This window comes from Stenella coeruleoalba, assembly GCF_951394435.1.
Source record: "Stenella coeruleoalba genome assembly, chromosome: 9".
NCBI lineage: Eukaryota > Metazoa > Chordata > Mammalia > Artiodactyla > Delphinidae > Stenella > Stenella coeruleoalba.
Genome location: NC_137155.1, coordinates 76,945,321 through 76,971,485, shown reverse-complemented (window position 1 = coordinate 76,971,485; position 26,165 = coordinate 76,945,321). Strand labels below are relative to the sequence as shown.

The window sequence follows — 26,165 nt, the reverse complement described above, 5'->3', positions numbered from 1 at the left end:
ACTGTTTTTCTTTATCAACAATAAAAATACTATTGCATGTAAATTGAAGGAATGCACAGATCTAAGAAATTCTTTTTAAATACGCAAGTGTAAATTATGAAAATGTCTAAATTCTGTCCTTTGGTTAATTTTAAAAGATGGCAAATAACTATCTTTGTGACCAATCAGGTACATTATTATTCTAGCATTTTCAAAATCACTGCAACTGAAGCTATCATTCTGAGTTGTTAAAAAAAAGTTTCAGAACTGCAGGGTGTCAGTGGCCAGTCACAATTCTTCCCTTTTACTCTGAGGTGTGTGCAGTGTGAAACCAAGATGATTGAACATTAGAACCATTCTACCAGGATGATACGCTGACACTGCTACAAAGTAACAGCCCTTATCCTGTCTACCTGTAGAACTTCTGGAATAACGAAGTTTAAGCCCCTCATCAGAGTCTACATTGCCTCCTACACATTTGGTACGTTTGGTGCTTTTATACCAAGTATCTAATTCTTAGTGATATGAGACAACAGCAATCTATTTAATTGAAAATATTATCAATTTAGTTGAAAATATTTGAGAATAAATTTGATAGTCACAAATTCATAAATATAGCATTGAAATATATCTAACTGGAGAGAACTTAAGAGTTAAAATGATAGCTTCCTTCTGTAAGAAGAGATGATGCAGAAAGGGTCAAGAATTTAATCCACGCATATAGGAAATGCATCTATAAGTGACAACCAAATGTCCCAAGATGTTTGTTTTTATAACTGTGGAAGGATTTGCTAGAAAAAAGCAGAATTCAAAGTTGTGACTAGAAATAATAAAGCTGTATAAAAAGTGGGAATATTGTAAGTCAATATTGTAACCCACCCCCTTAGCCATATATATATATATATATATATATATATATATATATATATATATATATATATATATATATGTAAGTCAGTAATCGGTAAGTCAACTGATTCCTGAGCTGTAGTTAATATTCTTGTGAGAGAAGGCTGAACTTTACCTTTTATTATGTTACTCATATGCTCTGGTCATTACATATTGTAGGGAGACTCATCTAGAAGCCTAAATAATCTGACGGTGAATGTACCGGTATTTTTTAAAGAAATTTAGGAAAGCATCTTGCTTTATACACAATTGTCTTTACATTGTTTCCTATTGTAATTATTGTTACCTAAGTAGAAAGTCTGTGGTTAACAAAGGAAATAAGCCACTTAGCAAAGTCCCTGGTACCTAGAAATTACAAATGCAGGTTAGTATTATTGTCTATTTCAGTCATACTTGAAGTGTGTCCCCCAGAATAGCGGCATCGACATCACCTGGAACTTGGTAGAAATGCACATTTTCAGCCCCTCTCCAACCATCCCAAATCTACTGAATCAGAAACTCTGTGGCTAAGACCCAGCAATCTGTGTTTTAACAAGTCCTCTGGGTGATTCTGATCCACATTAAAGCTTGAGAACCAATGATGTACATTAACTTACATGCAGAGTGAGGTTATATAATTATACTGGTCTTCAATGACCACAAATATTCACTGCAGTATGTATATGGGTGTATGTGTATATATATATATGTATCTACATACATACATATCTCATTTATATAGATGTATGTGCATACATATACATGAGATATGTCTGATCAAATATGTGATACATATGTAAGATATATAACACATAAAACATATAACAAATTACCACATATATATCATACACTCTATATACATGCACTATACACACACATGCACACACACAGAGTCCTGTATATAGACTTTTCTCATAAGTTCTCTGGGATGTCTGATTTTAAAACAAGCCTTTTAATTAGGGAGTTAGAATGATAAATCCATGGTAATTACATATAATGAAACTTAGATATTTTATATAAGATGAGATACCACATGAAAGTAGACAATCCCCTGGCTGCTTTGTATATACTACAATGAGGAACAACTAGTTATACTGATTTTTATATTCATTAGTTGACACTAAATATCTTTTTGGATATGGCTCCGTAGTGTATATGAGTTACCTAAATGATAAGACAAAAATGTGCTAACAGACAATTAGAAAACAAGAACTAAGATTAATATTTTAAAATTCACTTTGAGAATAAAACACTAGAATTTTGGTATTACAAATTAAGCATTATACATATTTTATTGTTCTCAATCATGAAAACGTAGTCCCTAAGAGACAGACACCAATGACACATGTTTCCAGTCTCAGTTTTTTATTAACTCCCTATGTGACCTAGATCAAGCAATCTAGTATCTTTGGGACTCAGTCTATGCATTCATAAATGGCAGATACTAATATCTGCCTTATCTATATTATTTTGACGAGCATGTCTTGTAAATTATTCTACATTCTAGAAGTAGGTAATAAAATGATAAGCTTCAGAATTAGTCTATATGCATTTGATAAAGAGGCATATTCAATTATTGGATAAGACAGACTACATATTTTTTTTACAGATATGTTTTAAAAATAGGCAAGAATTTTCCCCTAATCCTGTATGATCTTATTTACTTCATTAATTATGTTACTTGCTGCTGTCAGATGTTATATTTGTATTGTTTTCCTCATCAGTGGGAGAACACACTCAAATTAAATAAATCTAATTAGTGCATTGAAGAGAAATTGCTAAGTTTTAGTCAATAATTTAAGGTTTGGCATTTTACAGTATATATAGTCTTTCCATAACAGCATAATCTAGCAAGAACATACAGATGATGTCACTACCTAAAAAGACAGAAAAATGGATGGGTTCCTGATGTTTCATTTCTAAATAAATCTAATAAAAATTAAAAAACACACAAGGACTATATTTGAAGCCAGATAACAATTCATATACATGGCAACACTAATGAAATATGGTGATTCATGAATTCCTTACTCATTTTCACATAACAGAATGTAAATGTTTAAACTGGAACGAAATGTTAAACAGGTATCAAGTCAGAATGTAGAAAAACTTCTCTATCAAAATGTACAAACTTTTAATTGCTGCTGCACTGAAGGAAAAGTAGATAACTAATTCAAGGGATGGAAATAACAAAGAGGAAAACTATACTAATGAGATTGTTGTCTATGTTTTGGATTTTACATACCTACTTTTATGCAACAAGAGTGCAAGATTTACTTTAGCCTATCTTTTGACTTACTGTTGAGATTTAAATATTTTCATTGTTGATTTAAAAAATGCCTTAAAATGTAACAAAAGCAAATGATAAAACTCTTATGATCAATGCAATGAAATTATCTAGTATTTCATATTCTTAATGGTTTTGAATTTCCCCTTTTCTCTCCCATTGGCATCTAAAGCAAACATCTGTATTTTATATGCTGCAAGTAATCTGCTCGAAGAAACATCTGGCTGATAAATTAATTTGCATAAAATACATTAACAAATGAAATGCATTTCTACAGAAAATGTCTAGTGTTGTACATCTTGTCATACAATACCTATACATACTATGCATATTAATGGCCGTTATTTAACTTCTTAGAAAGGTGTATAACAGCAAGTATAAAGTAGAATGTATTTTGTTAGTTCACACTGCCCTCTTTAGGCAACATTAAGGTAATCAAACAAAGACAATTTTTAAAAATTAAAATCTTAAAAAAAATCTTACCATTAACTCTCAAAACTTAGCACTAGGACTTTTTTTAAAGCCCCCAAGCTGATGTGGATGTGCAATTATCTAACTCCTTTCCATTGGGTGGGTCAGAGAGAGGTGATACATATATCGTATTATTATCAGTTTATAATTCGTTTTATAATTCAATAGAATTAGTTGGCAACTTATTTTAGAATATGAGTAAACCTTAAAATTAAAATCATCTAAAACACACTCCAATCTATCATTTAAAAAGCAGTGTACTGAAAATGTATTATGCACACAATAATTGCTCTCACATGTAATAGGTATCTTGCAGAATACGAAAAAATTGACAATAAATAAAATCACCTTATCTGTTTTGGAGAGTGTTAACTTAAGGATCGAAACACATTGAGTATGCATTTGAAGTAATGAGGAAAATCATATTTTAAAAACTGTAAATTGATTTGTGAATATCTTGATTTTAAAAAATGATGGTCATTTTACCAAACTTCTCTTCCCATGATTTTTCTATTTTTTGAGGCAAAAGGCCACCACACCTCAATCTGTCCCTTGGATCCATAACTAACCTGCCTCTGAAATGTTGAATACTTCTGAGTGCCTGCTAGTAACAGTCGGTGTTGAGGGCTGTGGGGATCCAGGAGTTATCTCTGAGTCACCTGCTTCCAGGACCCCATCACCATCTTTTTCATTAATATCTGGAAAACTGAAATCTGTGGAAGTCTCGTTATCATTAAGGCTATCTGAGGTGGCTTGCCCTGATCCACTCTCTTCATCACTTGTAGGAACTGCCCAAGCTTTAGATTCTGGGCTGAAAGGAAGCAGGGCATTACCAGTCTGAATGTCATTTTCCTGTTTTCCATCACTGCGCTTCTGGGGTGGCACATTTGTTGGTGGTGATCTATCAGGACTTCTGTCCACATCAGTCTGACTGTCTGATATTACACCTGTGACTTTATTTCCTTCTTCAGAATTCTCAGATAGTGAGTATGAGACTGAGTTATTCAGATCCACAAGACTGTTTTCCTGGGTGTCTGAATCATTCATTACCTTTTCCTGTGATTCTCTATAGGAGGAGCATGACACACACTTATTTAGGGATAAGCCATCTCTATCTCTGCCATCATAACCATCATCATCGTAATCATCAGTATCACCATCGTCACCACCACCCACTAAATCAGCATCAGATCTGGCACTCTGAGTCAGCTCGGAAGTTGTTCTAGAAGGAAACAGCAACTTGGTTGTGGTTACAGAACCATCTTTGTTGGGAGAAATAACTGAAATGGAAACATACACGTTTCCTAAAGGGACAGAATGATCAGCAGTTACAACTGTATCAGAAACAACTGTTGGAATACCAGCCAATACCTCATCAGACATAGAACCCTTGGCAGAGGTGAAGACTTCATCAGAGTAAACAAGCTTATTTATAAGCGCATCTGGTGGTGCATCAACTGATAAAACAGGAGTAGCAAATGCATGCCTTCCTTCCCGGGGGGTGGCCTGGTTAAGCTCCAAATTGGCAGTTTGGAACGACTCATCATTACTGTACAATGAAGGTACCGCTTGCTGGGAACTTTCGCTTTTAAGCAAAACTGGTTCAAAATATTTCTCACTTGCGTAAGAAATGGTTAAACCTTGAAGTGAAGCAGCGTGCATATTAGAAGTAGGCGATACATCAGAGACTGGTACAGATGTAGCGTGCAGCGTGTTTTCCCTTGAAGTGGAATTTGATGCCATGAGATGCAATATTGTAGAACTAATGTGATCAACCTTGGGGGTTTCAACCAATATTGGATCACTAGGCACAGCTGGAAGAGCAGTTTTAAGCAACGTGTCAACATCAGAAGCCTGAAAGGAAGGTTGCAGCAATACTTCAGTATTAAAAGAAGCTGAGGGCTCATGAAATAAGAGCTGAGTTGAAGGAGATAACATTTCACTAGAAGCAGGGTCAGAGGATGCTGGCTCTGAGCTTGCGCTAAGCACAGGTTTAAGCGAAGTATCACCAAATGCTTGAGACACAGCGTGTGAAGACTGAACTGGAAAGTTATTTTCTGGAACTTGACTAATCTCATGATCAAAAACCTTAGTAGCAGTAAAAGCAAGAAGCCCTGGGAGGATGCCCTTTGCGCTAGAAGTGCAAACAGGGGATTCTTGTAAAGACGCATTCAATTTATTTACATTATCATACAGGTCGGGCATGACTGTGCTTTCAGAAGGGTAAATCAGCTCACTGAAAGAAGCAATGTGTGGTTCCGTCTCATTTCCATTTATTATGTCACTTTTAGAAAGCAGCTTGTTATCATCCCCAAACATAGATGCTGGATATGTAAATTCAGCTACAGAAACAGGTGAAGACACGTTAAGGGCTGTCAGACCATCTGTGTCAGATAAAAGAAATTCACTATCAGAGGAGGCTCCAGACCACTCCCCATCACCAGAGAGGCCATGAGTAGGCTGCGGCAACGGTGCGCTTGGGGTTACTAAGGGAGACTCAGGCATCGGTACGTGGTTAGGGCTGCTAAGGAAGGAACCCTGGATAGACTCATGCACAGGTACTGCAGAACTGTAAGGAACACTGAAGAGGTATTGGGAGCCCTCATCATTAGTTAAGGCATAAGAAGGTTCAGGCCCTGAAGAACGTGCATGCATCATAACGTCACTGCTGGACGGTTCAGCTTGAGAAAACATAAGCGTTTTATAAAGCACACCAGGTTCACTACCACCGAATTCCAAGGTCTCTGAGGCAGCACGAGTAGTGGTCTGATGTGACACCACATCAGAGTATGGAGCAAGGCTGGGCTCTAATAGCAAATCACCCCCAGCCACTGGCAGAGAAGCATGCAGGGACACCTTATCACTCTCAAGAGCTGAAGTAACTTGTGGAAGGATTTGAGAAACATGGTGAAACAATTCACTACTGAAGGAAGCAGAGGAAAATGGAAGCAAAGGCGCATCATCATAGGAAGACAGGATGGATTCAAATGACACACCGACACTGGGAAATACAGGCGTAGCATGCAAGGCCGAATCACTACTTGAAGCAGCAGGGGTAGTGTTGAGGATCTGATTGTCAAGCAACAAAGGGGTGACTAGAGGAAAGACTTCACTACTGTAGGAAGGTTGGAGAGGTGTCTCACCATTGTATACTGGTTGAGTTGTCTGCGGGTGTGCCAGGTTGATGGTGGGGACCGAATCGGGTTGTCCAGAGGATGGAGTAAAAGCATGAGGTGTTACCTCAGTTGGGAAGTACACAAAGGTAGAATAATGTGGCATTTCCATATCTGTGACCAAGGGACCCTGTGACACCAGTGGGCCTGGAGGAGAGGACTCAGCTGTCTTCTCAGATTCATCAATATCCATCTCGGTGTAATTAGTCTGGAGAAAGCTCTCTCTACCTGATCCAACGTCGGGCAGTGTTGTCACATCTGTAGTACTAGGAAACCACACATTTCCACCAACGGAAGGATCCTTTAGAGATTCTTCCGAACCCGAGGAGGCTGAATCTTCTGAAGCATTTCTCGTAGATTCTGGTACAAGGACATCGTATGTGACTGCCTCTGGGATTTCTGAAGAAGACACAGAGCCATGGGATATGCTCTCAGAAACGAACGGCACAGCGGAAGTTGCGGGACTGGAGCCTGAAGAATCATCGGCTTCCGTACTGAGCTTGAAATTGGTCAATAAACTCTCTTCCCCACTGATATCAGTAGATACCTCTGGAGATTCCATTACAGAAACTGTATTTGAATATTCCACAGTCCCAGACAAGTTCATCTGTGGAAATCTGAGAACAGTTTTAGAGCCATCACTTAAAGAGGCTGAAGTGTCTGCCAGAGTGAGAGATGGTAGCTGGGTCGCAGTCTGTGAAGTCAAAGGAACATCTTTTTCTGGGTCTAATTCAGTGACTGGTTGGGAAGTGGAATCTAAGGATGTGTTGGGAATATCCCCCTTTCCAGAGAATTCGCTTCCTCCTGCTGGGGACCGGTTAGTCTTGGCCTCATTGTATTTCGTTCCTACTTGGTTGTAGTTTGTTGTGGTAGGAATCTGGGGTTCCTTTCTCCTGATCTGGTTTGTGGTACCGTCTCTACCAGGATTCACAACAGTGTCTTCTTCAGTGTCCTTTCCCTCTTCTTCCTCCTTTGAAAAACAAATAAGATTTAATGGGACATAAGGAAATAAGAGAAAAATGGAATCTTAATAATATCTTATACTGCATTATGCTGTGAAACTTCACTTGTGGGATTTTGGGAACGTCACATAAAGCACCACCCCGTAGAAGCCATGACTATCCTATAACCGTTATTATCCACCCTTGAGGGAGAGTAACTAAACTTAATGAAAACATCTTATTTATGGCTACTTTATTTTATTTTATTTGATGAAAGGAAGTAAATCAATAAATACCACAACTTTGAAGACACATTGTAGTGGTATTTACTTACTGAGAGTGTTATGTAACACAGTATTTATTTTCTTGTGTTTATATTTCTCTGTTCAGTTCATCTGGCAACAAGCTAAATAGCAATGAGCTTCTTGTGCTGTGAAATGGCAATGAAACAACTTACTTCAAAGACAAAAGCAGCTGTATATTCAGAATATTTCATTGTATATATTAAGGATAAATCACAATTTTTAAGCCATCATGAGAGGAAGGTTTAGGACTGGAAGAGGTTTTTGGTTTTGTTTATTATTTTGTTTTAAATACTTTTCCCTGAGAATTTCATCTTAGACGGAGGCAGACATTTTAAAGACAACTTGTCAAAATATGGTTCTAGTACTGGTCATTAAATTTCGTGTCTCCTTTAGAAACACTATTCAGGTGACCCAGTCTTTCATGGACACTTAATCACTGTAATGGCCCAGGAGTTATCTGGCTAGAGGTCAACCAAAACCCATGCTTTCTTTTTTTCTTTAAACTGTGCATTTTATAAAACATCTAATCATATGTTTAGAAAACTAAATTGCCAAACGTATAAAGATATGATATTTTTTGTCCACGTGGGACATGATTCTGTAAGTTTGTTAGCACTGCCATCTATTAGACCTCTTAAGGCCATGTGCCTTAAAAAGAGAAAAAAGCTACCGAGTACAAATTAGTCAGTGAGAACGTGACCAATATCAGTGGAAAGAATCTGAATCTTTAACCACGTGTGCTCATGAGCTTTTGTCTCATACACATGGAAAGTGGCCCTGTATGAAACACAAGCTTTCGAGCTTAATGTCTGCATCATTATCCAGAGCTTAATTATTCAGTTGGTTTTAAGTATTTTTTTATTTTAAGGCACATGTGATAACCCTGAGAAGTGAGTCGTTAAAAATGGATATTCTCTTAGATTCCCCAGATACATTTCCTCACCAGTGGTATTTCTTGATAAAATTTTGCATTGTGTTTGATGCCTTGTTCGCAAGGACAACCAGGAGATTTTATCAAATAATTTCCTGAATAAATATTCCCCTAATCTTCAAGCCCAGAAACTTCATGTAAAAGGAAATAAGAATAGTTTGTCTTGACTCACTCTTGGTGAAAGATACTCTTCTTTCCTTAGAAGTTCTCACAAACACTTGTTTCATAATCTGATCCAGAGTTTCTCTGAGGATCAATGTTCAACTTAGCAATATGGAGTTTCTGAACTCTTCCTCATTTTTGCAAATCTGCATATTTGCCTAGTTTTCTGGTATCACTCCACACTCTTACCCTTTATCAAGACTTTCAAACTTTTTCTCTGCTCTATTCAAATCTCCATTTCCTTCTCTCCTCATTCTCAGCAGATGGCTTTCCTGGCTATAGAGAAAGTAGAAGCCACTAGACAAAAACACACCTCTTCCTAATGTTAAAACATCAAAAACCGGGACCAACAAAATCCACCCCTGCCCCTCTCATCCTGTTGTAACTGAAGAGATGTTCCCCTTCCTTTCTATTTCCTACATTTGCGCTCTAATCCATTCTCTATCATCTTCTCGGGAACTGAATACAACTATTTCCCTCTATTTTGTATTTTAATTTTTTTGCTTTCTTGAATAGATCATTCTCATCAGCTTAAACTCAGATCTCTCCTATTTAAAAGGAACATAAAGGAAAATCTCTAATTCAACGTCTAGTATTCATTTTACCTCTCCCCTTCTCTTCACAGTAAAGTTCCCAAAACACATGTCATCTATCTTCTCTATATGATCTGACAATTTCTATCAAATCCCACAGTAACACTGCTTCTCTTCCTCTTTTCTTAGATTCCCACACAAACCTCCTTTATCATCCTCCTATCACAAGCTACGTAGATGTCTATAAAATTGTTCTTAAAACATAATGCCACTCACCTTTTCTTCGATTCGATCTTTTGGAAAAAAAACTATACACACATTAAACACACATATCCCTTTCATTGCTTTCTTTTCTAGCAGATTTTAGACTGTGAGGTTCAGATACCTCTTAGAATCTGATGAAAGTGATGGACCCTTCATTAATCCCACCCAACTAAGTCTTGTACATCTCTATGAGGTCATATTATCTCATGTCAACATTTCAAGAAGAATATATGATTCATGTTCTAAGATTACTTTATACATATCTGAAACCACAAATATTTTAATGGACACTGTTTCCTATAACTTCTTATGGAGTTATTGTGAACCTCTCTTTCACTATGGTTTGGACTACTTATATTATAAAGGATCACACCTGTTATCCTTCACAACTTCTATTAAAATTTTTTTATTGTAAAGCCTTGATTGTGCTGGAGGTACTTTGTCTTTCAAAGTCATGCATTCCTATTGGAAGAGAATTTGAGGAACATCTCCCAAACTATTCATTTCCATATTCAAGCTTAGAACCATCACTGATACATTCCAGATGTTTGCCAACCTCTATCATTCATTCCTGCATGAATCGATGAAAGTGAATAGTGTTATGAACTGTGTTTGTGTCCCCCCTAAATTCACATGTTGAAACTCTACACCCCAAAAGTGATGGTCTTAGGAGGTGGGGCCTCTGGGAGGTCATTAGTATTAGATGAGGTCATAAGGTGGAACCCTCATGAATGGGATTAGTGCCCTTATATTAAGAGTCATGAAAGATTGCTTCTTCTGTTCTGCTCTCCACCATGTGAAGACACAACAAGAAGTCTGTAGTCAACAATCCAGAAGGGGCTCTCATCAGAACCCGGCAGTGCTGGTGCCCTGATCTCAGGCTCCCAGGTTCCAGAACTGTGAGAAATACATGTTTGCTGTTTATAAGCCACTTAGTTCATGGTGTTTTGTTATAGCAGCCCAAACTGGCTAAGACAAAAACCAATGATTTGTAAAGATAATTTCTTTTTCTTGCCTTTGACTTGATTCTGGTAATCATTTCTAGGTATATTCATATCCACATGCATGTGCACACATGCGTGCATGCAAACACACACAGACACACAGAGATATCTTTAGCTGAGTTCTGTGAACTCTTGATGAAATGCGGACTGGTCATTTTGGTAAAATAGTCCTTTGTAAGAGAGAATTGCCATAAGATAAATAAATTATTGAGGTAATTATATCTGTGAAAACACAACCTAATTGCTATTTATTACTAGATAGTGGAATTAGTTTTCACAAGTTACCAGCTCATACACACATATGTACTTATGGACAAATTCATACTATCATTAACAACAGAATCTGGCTTTAACATATAGTCTCAGTTATAATGAATAGCACACTTGGGCTTAGGATGAAATATTGAATATAAGACACAAACAGTCATTTTCTCTCTATTTCAAAAATTAAGACAATGTCAAAATTTATAAATGTCCTTAGATGCCCATTTACTTAAAGGACCTTGTGCTAGCAACTGAAATTTATAATATAAGTAGTCCAAACAAAAATAATCAAATTAAATGGGCAAAAGAATATATACAATTTATACTTTGACTCATATTTATTATCAATCTGTCAATCATTGGTTAAGTTAGTTAAAAATAAGCTGTACTAATATTAAGGATTACTTAAATATTATTTTAGTCTTTTAGAGACATTTGAACATGAAAAAATTTCAATTTGTGGCTATAGTTCATAGCTATCATTATTTTCAAAGTTCATTGTTTTTCTAATTATCAACAAACCTTTTCTATCTCTTTTTAAAAATTATACCAATTAAAGTGTCTTCCAACTTCTTCATAAAAAAATCATGTATATTAATTACATGTCTATCTACAAAGTTCAGCAACTAATCCCACAAACAATGAATAATGCAACATGAACTTTTTATTAATGCAACATCTGAAACCTAACCGGTAATCCAAACCAGACTTCTTAATTTTAAAGCACTTGAATAAAAAGTAGCTATGATACCTTAATTATTTCTTCAGTTCCAATTAATTCAGGAAAGAGGTCAAGTTCTACAAAATTAAAAACAAAATTATTAACATTTTTATTCAACGATTTCAGCCTTATGGGTCAACCGTTGGATGAAAGAGGGAAAAGGGGAAAGAAAGACCGTTAGTTTGGAAAATACAGAATTGCCCAAAATAAAAATTTCGAATTTCAGTTTTCAAGACTACTGAACGTTACATAACACAACACTACATAAACGTACAGTAAACTGCACTCAAAACCTTCATCTCTATCCTCCACGCCAACTCCCTTCCCTATTCTCACCCTAACTGTGATTGAAGCTCAGAAGGGAGAAGGGGACAGTGAGGCTGATATTACTGGGGGTAAAGAAACCCAAGTAATTTTTCATCAGTGTAGACTTACTTTCATTCTTAGCATGGCTGATAAAAGCATAGTTGGGAAAATGCCAGGGGAGAATTGACGGATTTATTTTCGTATTCAACTACTTATTCCTCAAGGTCCACTTCTGACTGAAGCTCAAGTAGGTCTTTTTATTCTTCAGATTTGGGCTCATACGTATTTGTACACAGGGTACTGCACCAGATAAAAGGAAGAATGTTTTCCAGCAGGTCCAGCCTGGACTGGCAGCAGGAAGGACTGACCGGGGTTAGCCCCACACCTTCTTCCCAGGGATACTCAACTAATGCCATCTATGCGAGGAATATAATGACCAGGATCATTTAAGTCTGATTTTCCCAACTGGCTAGAATCAGCGTATTTCTAGTCCCTGGCTATCTCAATCCTAAAACAAGACCCGTCAGTAAATGCTAGGAAAGATAAGGAGCTGGTTCCCTCTCTCCAACAAGGAATGTAGCCCCACTGCCAAATTACTGAGGAGCTCGAGGACCACTTTTCCTCACTCTTCATCCAAGCTGCATCAGGAAGATGGGAGATAGGGTAACTGTGAGGGCTTGAGCATTATTACAAAGATGCCCTTCTTATGCCTATTATTTTAGAGAATCTCATTCCATCTCCGAAGTTTATGCTCTTCACGATCCTACAGCTGCTTATATTCTATTTTTTATGCTTCTATAGATCCTCAAAGGAAATGCATAGTCTATAGAATTTTCAAAGGCATAACTGAACTAACATTAAATATGTATCACATCCAGGCCTGTTTTACAATATAGACTTTCTTGAGTTTATTTTTATAATAAAATTTCTAGGTATTAAGAAATGTAAAACTATAAAATATAGTTACGTGCCCGAATTCTATTTAGATGAGAACTCAAGTAAAACACAGAAGTAAGCCCAGGCCCCATGAAGATTTAGATAAAATTAATACTCTTGACTATTTAATTATTTTAAAGTTACTTACCCTGAATAATTTTCGATGCTATAAAAATGAAAATATTCATGGGAAACAATCATAGTCTTAAATCTTAACTCTCAATTATTATTTTTTTCTTGTTAAAAGAAGGAATTTGAAAACTTTCATTTGGATCATTAGTGTTCTCCTTTTTCTATTTTTGTCTCTGTGAAACCCCTTCCCACCCCGTTTTTCATGCTCTTTATTCTTTATATTTTTAAATTAAAGTGATTTCAATAGTCTGAAACTGTGTCTCTATAACCTCCAAGGAAACCAGTATATGTGAATTTTAAAATGGGTGGCAACTAAACTGTGACAGAGAAATAAAAAAACCTTTAATATGATTTTTAAAAAACTACAATTAGAGAAGTTCATGCATGTAAAAATCTCCCATTTCGGCATGTAAAACAATACATAATTTTATGTATCCTTATGTATCCTTTTCATGTACTTTTAAAATACTTTAACATTAATAAGGGCAAATCATAATTAAATGCCTGTTAAGTGATATATATATATTATACAGATTTTTCTCTGTTAAGAGGCTACCGAAAAACATCTCAGTGAGAGTCCATTCTCTTCAACGTTCTTACAGAAGTGTTTTTAAAAACTGGTCTAACTTCACCTAACTTTATACTTTTAATGAGCAAAGATAATTCTCTTATTTATTGTCAGGGTTGGGGTGGGGTGTATAAAATTATTACATTGAGGACTGATTTTCTTTTCTTTCAGTACTCTCTGTGTGTATTGCATTTGATTAATTTTTATCGTTTGACCAGAGCATAACTTAACTGTATAGATTATGTTTCCTATTAAGTTAAAATACATAATTCTACTCAATCATATCCTCTAACGAGTATCAGGATCAGTGAGTTCTACTATAACTGGCTTTGCTGTTTACTGCAATAAGAAGCAAGAAGTTTCCTTTGGGCCCCTTCAGGCCCTAGGGGCAGAACCTATGGGTCCAAGCAGCGCTTTCACCCTTCTTTATTTCATGGCACACTCATGGGTGAATATAGCACCCAAGTATGGGTGCCTTCGTGTTGGTACGTAAAAACCCACTTTGAAGGATCTTCATTTTGGTTTCCTACTAGACTCAGATCATTTGCATTGACCGAAATCCTGGGGTTGCCCAGGAACACGTTAATAGCCCTGCCCAAAATAATCTAGAAGTGTTTTGCTGAGCCTCTTCAGAACAATTTTGAAATAAAATAATTTTGAAAGGTTGTTTCTATCTCCCTGGAGAATCCGAGCCATAATCCTGGTCTGAGAGCTCATAGCACTCAAGGTCTAGTGCTGCTGATTGGCATGAGGTCTCAGAATGGGTACACTTTGGTCTGTTGTTTTCTTGCAAATAATAACTAATGTTTTAGTGGCCACTGGTCTGACTCAGGCACATATATTAAACAGATAAAAAATTATACTGGTTTACAGAACCTTCTCACTTCATCAAAACAGACTCCATGAAGGATACAAAAAGTCCGATAGTGAAGACTGTCAATATATTTTTTTGACTGAACACTTAAAATTCACATTTATGTGATAATAGAACAAAACCTATTGGTTCGTTCTGGTTTTGTTTTGAGGCACATGCAATGTTAGATTTTCTAAAAGAGCATGTTAGTCACACGTTAACATTCCATAACACAGAAAAGCAACACTGATGTAGGTTGGCAAGCAAGGCTTATTTAATTGTTTGAAGGTTTTAAGCCAAGTTTCACAGTGCAAAAAGGCAAAAGCAATGTCAACTGCAATCTCTTTGAAGTGTGATTTTTAAATATCATTATATAATAACTCCTGTAGTGTAGTATGGTACAGGCTGAATAAGGACAATATATAGTGATTTAACAAAGACAATTGTTATACAAATGAAAAGCACACAATACAGGAAAATGTGTTGACCTAATTCACCATGCATTTAACACATATAATTATCAAGGCCCTAAAACATGTACTTAAATAATGTCCTCTATAACTATTTCATAATTAGATCTATATTATAGAAACGAGCATTAGTTTAGTTCCAACCAAATAAAAAAGAAATAATTCTAAAAAAGTTTTTAAAAAGAATATCCATTTTGTTTAACCTTAAAAAGGTTTCCTCGACAAATTTAAATTGTTTCTGGACATGAGTTTATGCATATATCTTAAAATAGCGATTTATAATAAATTTAATGGACACTAATTTATGGTGATACTGTTGTACACAACAACAAATGTAATTAAAATGCATTTTAAGTGATAAATTGTGATAAATTAATCAAACTAGCCAAAGTTAAATGCACAATTTGGAAGATTGAGTTTTCCTTCACAGATATTGATTAGAATATTTAAAATCTGTGACTGAAGGAATGAGGGCAATTATAAGTGATCTCCTTCATTCCTTTTAAACAAAAGCAACAAACAGTACAGTATTTAGGAAACAGCTTACCCAAAATAATAGAATAATTCAATAGGGTACATTACAATGTTACTAAGGTAATGAAACAACATGATTAACAGGATGAAATGGTACTAATAAAAACCATGAAATAAGCAGCAAACTCAAAAGCCACTTACATCTATATTAGCCACATAAATCATAAAATTTACAAATCTTGTAGGTACCATTACACTAAACCACAGGATAGTACTGCTGTCAAGACTTTTACTGTGATATATTTACCAAAGAAACAATCTTTAAGGTAATGTAATTTCAATAATGAACTGAAAATATATGGGCTGAAATGCCATCGTAGTCTTCACAATCAGAAAGAATGAGTTCCAAGAAAGAACTAATATTTTTTTATAAAAATAGGAAGAGCCCAAACTTTGGGTAAATCGGTTTTAGACAAAGGACTTTTTGGTAGAAATAAACTAAGTTTTTAACCCTTGGCTTTTAAGAGTAATATCATACTAAAATATCAAATCAAATACCATCTTTTACCAAAACATGTACAAAATGCTCTAAGGGACTGGGATATCCATGGAGATTAAATGATGTGTCCAAGCTAGCACCTCATTAGTTCAATGGTGTCCCGATCCTTTGAACAAATAGAAATTAAGTTATAATATGTATTATTTTGTACAAATGGTGTAAGTGCTACAAATGATACAAGTACATTATACTTTGTGCCAGTACAGACTCAGTCTAAAAGGATCACTCAGAAATCACCTCTGTAGAAAATAGACATTTGATCTGTTTTTCCATATGCAATAAGCTTCTCTCTCAAAAATAAAAAACAAAAAAATTCAGAAAGTCTAAACTTTTAGCATAGTGGCTAGAGTAAGAAAGTGTACAACATAAATAGCTAAAATTATTTTTTGTAAACTCCTGGGAAATTTTTTTATGTTCAGAAATTAGAGTGGTATAATCAAACCAAGATAGTAAAGTTAAGTGAATGCATTCAATATATTAGAGGAGATTTTTATATATCACATTTAAACAATTCACATATGATATTGGCCAACATGGTCAATGGTGCACTGCTACTGATGTCATTTTGGGCGTGGATCAATATGGGGAACTTTGGTGAAGGATGACATTCAATGGAAGGGCATGATATGGTACAGTGAAACCACGGTCAGTTAATTTGATACTCACCTTTCAATAAGACTTAGAGCTCACATTCCATTTAAAACAACCCTGCTTTTGAAAAATAATGCTAAATAAAAGCAATAGGAAAGATGGTTATACCCAGGACATGAGGCAGATTATAAGAAATATTATTAAATAATGATTTTGCCATCATGAAAGTAGTAATATTCATTAGCCATCAATGCTCTAACTTGGGAAATATCTTGGCAAGTTTTGTAGCCTGTGGTTTGGAAGGATCCATAATCTAACATCTAACGCTCTGACATATATTCTTTAACTTAAAAGTTCAACTAATGAGAACAACTATGATGAGGTCATCAATGAATGAACCTGTAACAGATTAAAGCCCTGCTACAGCATAGAGACCACAAAGGCAAATCAACAGACATCAGTTTTCCTTCCATATGTAAAAGTAAAATACGCTACAATTAATATCACTTGTAACCATCGCCATTAAAAACTTGTGAAAATTTCAGTGAGTAGCCTCATGATAGGGATGAGCAAAGAATATTGACATTTGTGTATGTAGGTATGTTTGCATATATTTATGAACATGCATGTGCATGATGTGTATGCATATATATATGCACACACATATATGTACATATATAATTCCATTCTATCATCACTTTAAAAATGCTTATACTAACAAAAGGAAGGCTTTAATTTAGTTATGTAAATTTGTAAATTGTCAAATTATGATGGTCAGCACTTCATTCAATTATTGCATATGCCTTGAGATCAAAGATTTTCCTGTAATACTTAGAGAAGATGCATGCAAATGAAATACAATTAGAAACAACTTTTTTGTTTGCTTTTATGGAATAATACTGGCAAATCTAAGAGGAAAGCTCCCCCTCCCCCACCAAATTACAAAAAGTGGATTAAAATATCTAAGATAAACTTTTGAGATGCTTTGTATAGATATTTCAAAGTACCTCACATGATTCTTGAATCACGTATATACTTACTACAAAATGCTTTGGGGGCTGAAAGAGGAAATAAACACAAATGAAACCAACTCTTTATTTTCCAAAATCAAAGACTTTATATTTACTTAGCTATTTTCATTTGGTGGCCAGTACAGACGTTACCATAGGTTTTGCTGTTCTTATTTTACAAATAGAAAACTTCAATATTAAGAATAAATTTACTTATTGTGCTGCATCATATCTGCTACATGAAAAATGAGTTCCATGCTTTACAAAATTACCTGATGATCCAGACTAAAAAGGAAATCATTTTGCCTTTTGGCCAAAAGAATATAAAGTCAGAGAGAAAGCACCAATGCATTCAGAAATTAAACTAGCCTCGTTTATTTAGATAAGGCATATCAGGGGGTCACTTACCAGGGTCATTGGAAGGCATGTCCACAATCAGCTGGTCGCTGTATTTTCCATATAAGCCATTAGTGCATATGGCTACTATTTGAAGAACATAACTCATATTGGGTAGTAAATTATTAAGAATAGCACCCTAAAAGAAACGTGGCAGTAATTGTACAAATGTATTATTCTCATAGGAGTACTAACATGCTAGACATCGGTGCTTAGAAAAGATTTTCTCATTTGTCAATAGAAAAATTTATATTTTATTAGCCTGAGAAAAAATTCTATGCAATGTTGTTAAGTTGAACTTGTGATATTTGTGAATTAGGGAGATACTGGAAAACTACACTTTTTTTTTCTTCTACAAATCAGATCTAGTATTAGAAAATTTCGTATTTTAAATATTTATTTAAAATTTCTATGTAAATAGAATTATTATCTTCACATCATTATGGAGTGAAAAATAGTATATTCTCATAAATCCCTCAACTTTCTCAATTCATAGTGTCTTTGTTCTAGACATCTGAATTAAAAAGTTGTTACAAATCTCATTATTTTGTTTATATAATATTCAACACCAGCTTTTGTTTAAATGCAGGTTCCTAGGGCTTGAGTGACACCCCAGTGAGTGTCTGTATTCAGAGTTCAAGGTCTTGGACCTACACTGGGGGCTTTCTTGAGGGGTTTTCTCAGCTATACCTCAATACCTCCCTTCCAGGGCAAAGCTTAATACTGAGATGTTCAGGTCACAGAAGGAATCTGTACTTTATTTTCTTTAATTCTTGTGCATGGATGGGGAGCAAGAGGACATGGATCCTTTACTAAGGATTACCTGCCTCATGTCCCCAGAGTTCTATCTCAATTGACTTCACAACTGTTACTTGGAAATTTTTTTTTTTTTTTGGCGGTACGCGGGCCTCTCACTGTTGTGGCCTCTCCTGTTGCGGAGCACAGAGCTGGACGCGCAGGCCCAGCAGCCATGGCTCACGGGCCCAGCCGCTCCGCGGCATGTGGGATCTTCCCGGACCGGGGCATGAACCCCTGTCCCCTGCATCGGCAGGCGGACTCTCAACCACTGCGCCACCAGGGAAGTCCTGTTACTTGGAAATTTGATGCAAAGAAAAGGACTTTCAAGACCCCTACTCTATTCCCTACTCTATTTCCCTTGTGCTGATTCAGTATGATGGGGAAACAACATACGACGGTATCAGAGCACTGACATTCCAGGCCCAGTTCTTTCCCCAACGGTGAGAGCATAAAGTATTTAACTGTTCTTTGAGTCCTTTTCTTTGTAAAGAGAGGCTGCACTAGATGATCTCCAGTTCTAAGTCTTCCATAAGTGTCTACTCTACAATGTTGCTGTTGGCAAAGCTGTGGTCTCCACGTAATTCAAAACATTAGTAAGAACCTAGTGTCAACCACTGTAAGTTCTGACATAGTTAAATATAGCTTCTGTGTCCCCTTCACCCCACTAGAGAGCTTCATACAAAGTCTAAAGTCACGAAAGGCAACAATATACAATCATTTTAAGCTCTTACCCTAAAAATTAAACTACAATACATGAAACAATTGATTTTATAGTTACCAAGTCTTGATAGCCATCTGTCAAAAACTCATGCTTGGTTTGGTCTTCTCCCTCTAACTGCTGGTACAGAACTGCGAATTTCTCAATCATGGTATCATAAACTACTCGAGGTCTCTCCCACGTAACAAGAAGGCTGGTATAATTCTCTGGGTCAGCTTGAACATTTTCTGGTTCTGAACTACAAACTTCAGAGAAAAAAAAAGTACAGTTATCGATACAACTGTCACCCTCTAGGATTTCAACAAGTGAAACATATTCTGTGAACATTTTTGTTGTATTTTAATAAAGGGTAAAAAGTTACACTTTCCCACTGTGGCACTTTTGTTCATGCCATTTCCTGTATCTGAGATACTTCTTCCTTCCTTCTGTGAATGAAAAATATTGCCTGCCATATCAGTAAACAAAGGATGTTGCAGCCGTCAAGCCGTCACATTACAGCTGCCCCAACAGTGCCCCCTGAGGAAACTCAGGATGACAGTGTACAGGAAACTGACCCCAGACAGCTGAGGTGCATATCAAAGGAATGATTTCAGTGAGCCCACACTCGTGCATCCTCCGATACATAGAAAAATGCTAAATTCCTTAACTTGAGATATCTGGTTTCCTTTAATTAACAGTAGGTAATCTTTTGATGTTCTGACTACCTGGTCTTTGTTGCAAAAACTCCTATATATCCTGGCTCCCCCTTTGCCTCTTCGGAGCAGTCCCTCAGAGTGATCTGAGAGTCCTGTCTCCTGGGCTTGAAGTGCTTAGAATGTCTGCCGAATAAAACATAACGCTCAGCTTTTAGGTTGTGCATTTTTTTTCAGTCGACACCTCCTATCTCTATCTGTTGACGTCTGATCTTCCCACTCAGGAAATGTCTTGATCAAGCGCAACCTTCTCTGTCATGCATGCTTTGATCTCTGCTGAAGTGATCGCTGTCTTTTTCAATTGTCTGTTTTGTTTTACCACTATTATTTCATTATTATTTCATTGCATTATTATTCATTATTATTTCATTGCATTATTATTCATTGCATTATTATTATTTCATTGCATTTCATTGCATGTCTTAACTCCTTTAGTAGATTATAAACATAAGAACCAGAGCTTCATATTTCTGTATTGCCCAGAACACTGTCTTGAATATATCTGGCATACTGATTCATTTTCAAAAATAAAGGAACAAAGTATATCTTCAAGTTTATGGTGTCTTTATTACACTTGTTGGGTACCTGACAAATATGCTTAGCTCAGGATGAGGAGAATTTCAATGATAAAAGACGGTCTATTATCAGACGTTTTATTGTTTGAAAATCCTTAAACTAATTAAAAATTCCCTATGACAGAAAACCAGAGAAGAACTAAAACTATTATTTCAATATTTTTCAGACCTGCTGACAAAAATCCCACTTTGGCATCATAAATAGATTAAGCAATTAATTTCAGGGAATTAGAAGATTTGTTTGTCTTAGCTGAAAAAATATACTGAAACTCATTCAGGGACCTCTTAAAATGAATTGAAACCCATGCTGGGAATCATGCCAAAAATGTAGTCCCATCAGAAAGGAAACTCTGATACTTTCTGAAATACATTCATAATGTGATAATTTGGACTAACTGTGAGGATAAAAATGACAAAATTCATGATACTGTGCTAATAAAGCAAAGTAATGAATATAATCTCTTCATAGGCCAGATAGATTTGCAAAAGAGAGGGAGAGAAAGGTCTCTAAGGCCAAAGATTATGCTCGCAGAGCATATTATGCTCACAGAATCCAGGCTTTGCTTTAAAGGGATACCAGAAGTTACAAACCACTAGACGAGACCACGCAGTTTACTTAAGTCAACCAATCATTGCTACTGCCAAAACTATTTCCAGGACCCAACGAAAACATGCAAGCAGCAGCATCAGAATATGACCAAAAAGCCTTTTTGTCTCTCTCAGTCTGCAGTTTTTCTCGTGAACATGGGAGGGCACCCAAAACTAACAATTGACCTTATAAATTGAAACAAATTTTATTACAGTATTTAATAACAGATATTTTGGCATATGTATGCTATGCTAGCAATGGTATATGAATGATTCAGAGAAATATAAATATATATAAACATAAATATATATACACATATACTCTTTAAATCAATATATGAATAACTTTGTATGAGTTAGAGACAGAAGTTTTCACTGTTAAAACTATATACCATTTTTTGTTTATCGAGGATGTAGGGTGGGGTGTTCCTTTGGGAACAAGAGGACAATTCTTCCGTTATCAAAACCACGAATTCAGAATAAGAAAATGTATTCTAATTCAGGTCTAGACTCCATCATCGTTACTCTATCTAGTGACAATTCTATTAGTGTCCGCCAGATGGCAGAAGACCACCAAAGCATCTCAGAAGTAAGCTGCTAACAAACTATACAGGTGGAGGAACAGGACTGCCTCAGCCTAGATTCTGATGAATCCCAAGTCTGTTTTTAAAAGACGGAAAGTGATTCTGGTCAATATCATTTGCAGATTTTGCTCAAAAATCACTCCCACTTTGTACAGAGTGAGAATGACTTAAAGTGAACTATCTCTTCCTCAAAGATGAAACTATCTTAAAATGCATTAGAGTTTTATGCATGTACATGAAACATAAAACTCTGAGAAACTGAGAAAAACATAAAATTATTAGCTGCAAAATACCCAAAGGACTACTTCCTAAATAGTGCAGGCAATTTTGGTCAGACGTCTATGTTTATCTTGCCTTAATAGTAGAAATCAGTGGGTACTTCATCAGCATTAATATAAAGTAGGACTCTGAAAAGAAATTCACATTTCCTTGCCATCAGGTTTTCATTCCTTTGTTTTCTTCTTTACACTTCTGTAAAAGCTTATTAGTAATTTGTTTAAGAGTTTAAATTTACATTGTAATTAGAAATTTATTTTTAAAACATTCCTTTTGCTTATTGATAATCATAGCTTAGTAATATGTTATAAAGCTGCCGCTGAATCTTATCTTTAGATGCTGAAATACAGAATTTTATGGAAAAAAGATATATACTTTAGAATGTATTCAAGAGAAAGACCAGTACTTCCGTATATAGTCTATGACCTTGCCAAAGGGTTGCCCTTCTATAAGGTAGGACGGGATCTTTTAAATAACAATCTAGTTAATTTTATATACACTACTTGGTGTTCAGACATAAAGCTGCGTAATGACTATGGAATAAGTTATTAATCTGCACTAAGTTTTCATTATATTTTGTATTGAAAATAGTTTATCTTATTAGAAGGACATACACTCCATAAAGCTCATTATCTGGATTGAAAATCAAGAAGTGTCTTCCAGATCAACATATAGTCAGACACCAAATACAAGCTACCAATAAATGTAATAAAATAGTAACAAAAATATAATTTCCTTGATTATGGGGAGTTCACAACTACAATATGTTGAGGTCCCATTTCCTTCCTTAGGAATGAATCGCATGCCCTGGTTCCTTTCTACAAGCTACACGTGACCTGGATCACAGTTACTGATCCTTTAAGGAACACTGGCCAAGGAGGAGGAGAATCGGGTTTCTGCAAGCTTGTGGCTATGAGCCAGGCTGTGACAAATCTGGAGTCCACGTCGAGTCACACAGAATACAAGTAAGCGCTTCAGTTCACATGCAAGGGATCCTCACATATAAAGAACGAGAATGTGGTCTCCATTTTAAGGGAGTGGTAAGTGTTCTTACTTAAAAACTTATTTTTAACATTCAGTTCTCATCTACTTGGTTCCAGGTGCTCTTGGACATACAAATAAAGACGGTGTCATCCCTGCCTATAGGAAACTCACTCCTCTAATCCTTAAATTTAGTAAGGTATTAAATGTAATGGGTGCTTCTAGTTTCCAAATCCTAGACTCCATTTACAGAGGAATGCAAAATAATCTTTAAAAAATTCTGCCATTTAGATCAAATTAGGTTGTGCTTTTCAAAAGTACACGTTTTTCTCACTAAAAGTTGTAAAAGCTTCACACACTTAGGTCACACGAAGTCCTTTCCCTTCTCATCACTTAAATGACTGGATCTGGAGAGTGAACACCTCCTACATAGGAACGCGTATGCCTTGCAGAGCAAATTGCAAAAGAGTAATAGGCAAAGCGCTGAGTGTCATGAGGAAAAAGGAAAAGAAGTGGGAAAAGAAAAGGAAGTAAATGAAGGAAAAGCACAAAGGAGGAGAACATGACACCTCTTGCCCTATGACATGTCTCGTGATTGGCTAATCACGAAAGTCGGTGCCGATGGTCGAGGGCAGGAGATAGGAGTTTTCTTCTGCCTTTGCTGTTCTATGTGCCCATCCTGGGAGAAGGGACACATGCCCTAAGGGAGAAGGCCCAGTCTTACTTCCACGGATTATGAGTAAAAATGTAGATGAAAGTGAAAAGACAGCGTGGTGATTCTTGGGGAGTGGCAGAGAAAACGTCACTAGGTTTTTACCCAGTATTTCCCATTGTTTGAGGCTTGGTACAGTTTAACACAGCCCGTGGCAAAAGTACTTCCGTGAATGCACACTGATAAATCCACCACATCCTCGTGTGAGGTTTATGAGCCGCATTTTAAAAAGTATTGAGACAGGGAATTTGATGACTACCACGTGAGGAACTTGAAGACTGACAGACTCAGAAGACAATCAATATTAAGGTTGTGATTTCCCCTCACGGAGTAGCAGATCTTAATAAGATGAATGTAAAGATTGCCACAAATAACTAGAAATGATCTATCACTGCTTTGCACTTCTCAATGATTATATGCCATTCCCTTTAAATAACCAAAAGAAAGTTTTCGAATTCTACCTAATTCAGTCAATCTTCTCTAGGAACACACAGTGATTTCGTCAACAGTTCAATTTGTAACATATAATCTTCCATGAAGTAAATAATCTCCATGTCACTTTTCTGCAGATGGTTAGAGCACAGAGTTAATGTACATGTGACCTTAATGAATGCTATTTACAACTACTGACCTTCAGGAAGGTAGGTCTACTGATGCATAATGCATCATGACATTTTTCAGGAAACTACAGAAAATTTCTCATAGCTCAAATACAACACTAAGCTATGAAGACACTCTTTTCATGCTACCCTGCCTTGAAAAGCATTTTATATTTTATGGTTTTTTTTAAAAAATTTGCATTAAATAATATTACAATGCTAGCAAATGAGATTTAAAGTGCATTTATAATTCTACTTAACAAACAAAAGCCTTAAGCATGGAAAACTTGAATAGCACGCCGTACTAGTGAGAGCTTGCCCCATTCTATATATACAAATATATAAATGCATACACACACATATATACATGAGTGTATACATACACACAAACACATACACTACAGTAATAGGAGCTATGGGTCTGGAGCATATTATGTTCAAGGGAATGGACTGCTTTGCAAACTTTAGTTCATTTAAACCTCACAACAACCCTACAAGGTGGCCATTTTGAACTCACATTTTATAGGTGAGGAAACTGAGCTCAGAGAAATTAAATAACTTGACAATTTTTATATAACGAATAAGTATTTGCACTGCGGTTTGAAACCAGAAGTCGACTGGGCTTTAAAAGACCCAGCTCTTTCCTACTGTGCGTCAGGAGGCCCCTGCTTCTAGGTGGAGAGCCTTGCTAGGGGGATAAGAGGGCAGCAGGGAGGCATCTGTTGCCTGGAAGGCAGGGGGCAAACCTGGACTTCACCTCCTCTACACACACATTATGTTTGTATGGTTACTGACACGTATTTCTCATTAACTAAGAGACAGCTGGTACTAACTCCTTCAAGACCAGATGATTCCATTAAATTCTGTGATTCTTAGAAGAACCACCGCCCATTCCTTGAAGCCAAAAATAAGTGCCTTTTAATAAATGGCAACGCTAGGTAAAAATGCAAAATTAGAGGACTGAAGTTCTGGTAAAATATGGATTCATTCACAAACAACCTGGGAGAGTGTGGTCTGCCCCCTTCAGGGACCTCATAGAGGTCGGGATGAGGGAAGGAAGTTGGCCAGGGAGGGGTAAGCACTAAGGCCAGTAAGTGCTGAATAGGACCTACCATGTAATGACAAACTGTTTGGATTTTATTCTAAAAGCAATGGGAGCCACTGAAGGGTTTTAATAAAGTATAACTAATAAAAGTACATGACCAAAAAATCGTATTTATTTACTTTGTGATTTGGTCATTTGCATTTTGGAAAAGGAGATGGGTAAATCTGTTTCTTTTTTCTAATCAACTGTGTATTATTTACCAGACGGGAAGTTTTAGTATTTACTATTTTTGGTAGAAATATAATTAAATGTCCTCACTTTGGGGCAATTTAATTTGAAACAATGTCACATTAAGTGCAGCTATTCTTCACTGTTGTCT

At 36.1% G+C, this 26,165-nt stretch overlaps 1 protein-coding gene across 2 annotated transcripts in view; it reads right to left on the bottom strand.

Moving 5' to 3' along the window:
- PTPRZ1 (protein tyrosine phosphatase receptor type Z1) overlaps nucleotides 1-26,165 on the bottom strand; it is a 161,044-nt gene that overhangs the window by 34,058 nt on the left and 100,821 nt on the right. For both annotated transcript variants that reach the window (XM_079931918.1, XM_079931919.1), the window contains exons 9-12: nucleotides 19,795-19,979; nucleotides 18,231-18,357; nucleotides 11,954-12,000; nucleotides 4,195-7,768 (exon numbers count right to left, since the gene is read on the bottom strand). In XM_079931918.1, the coding sequence (XP_079788044.1) occupies nucleotides 4,195-7,768; nucleotides 11,954-12,000; nucleotides 18,231-18,357; nucleotides 19,795-19,979 (3,933 nt within the window). The remainder of the gene's footprint in view (nucleotides 1-4,194; nucleotides 7,769-11,953; nucleotides 12,001-18,230; nucleotides 18,358-19,794; nucleotides 19,980-26,165) is intronic.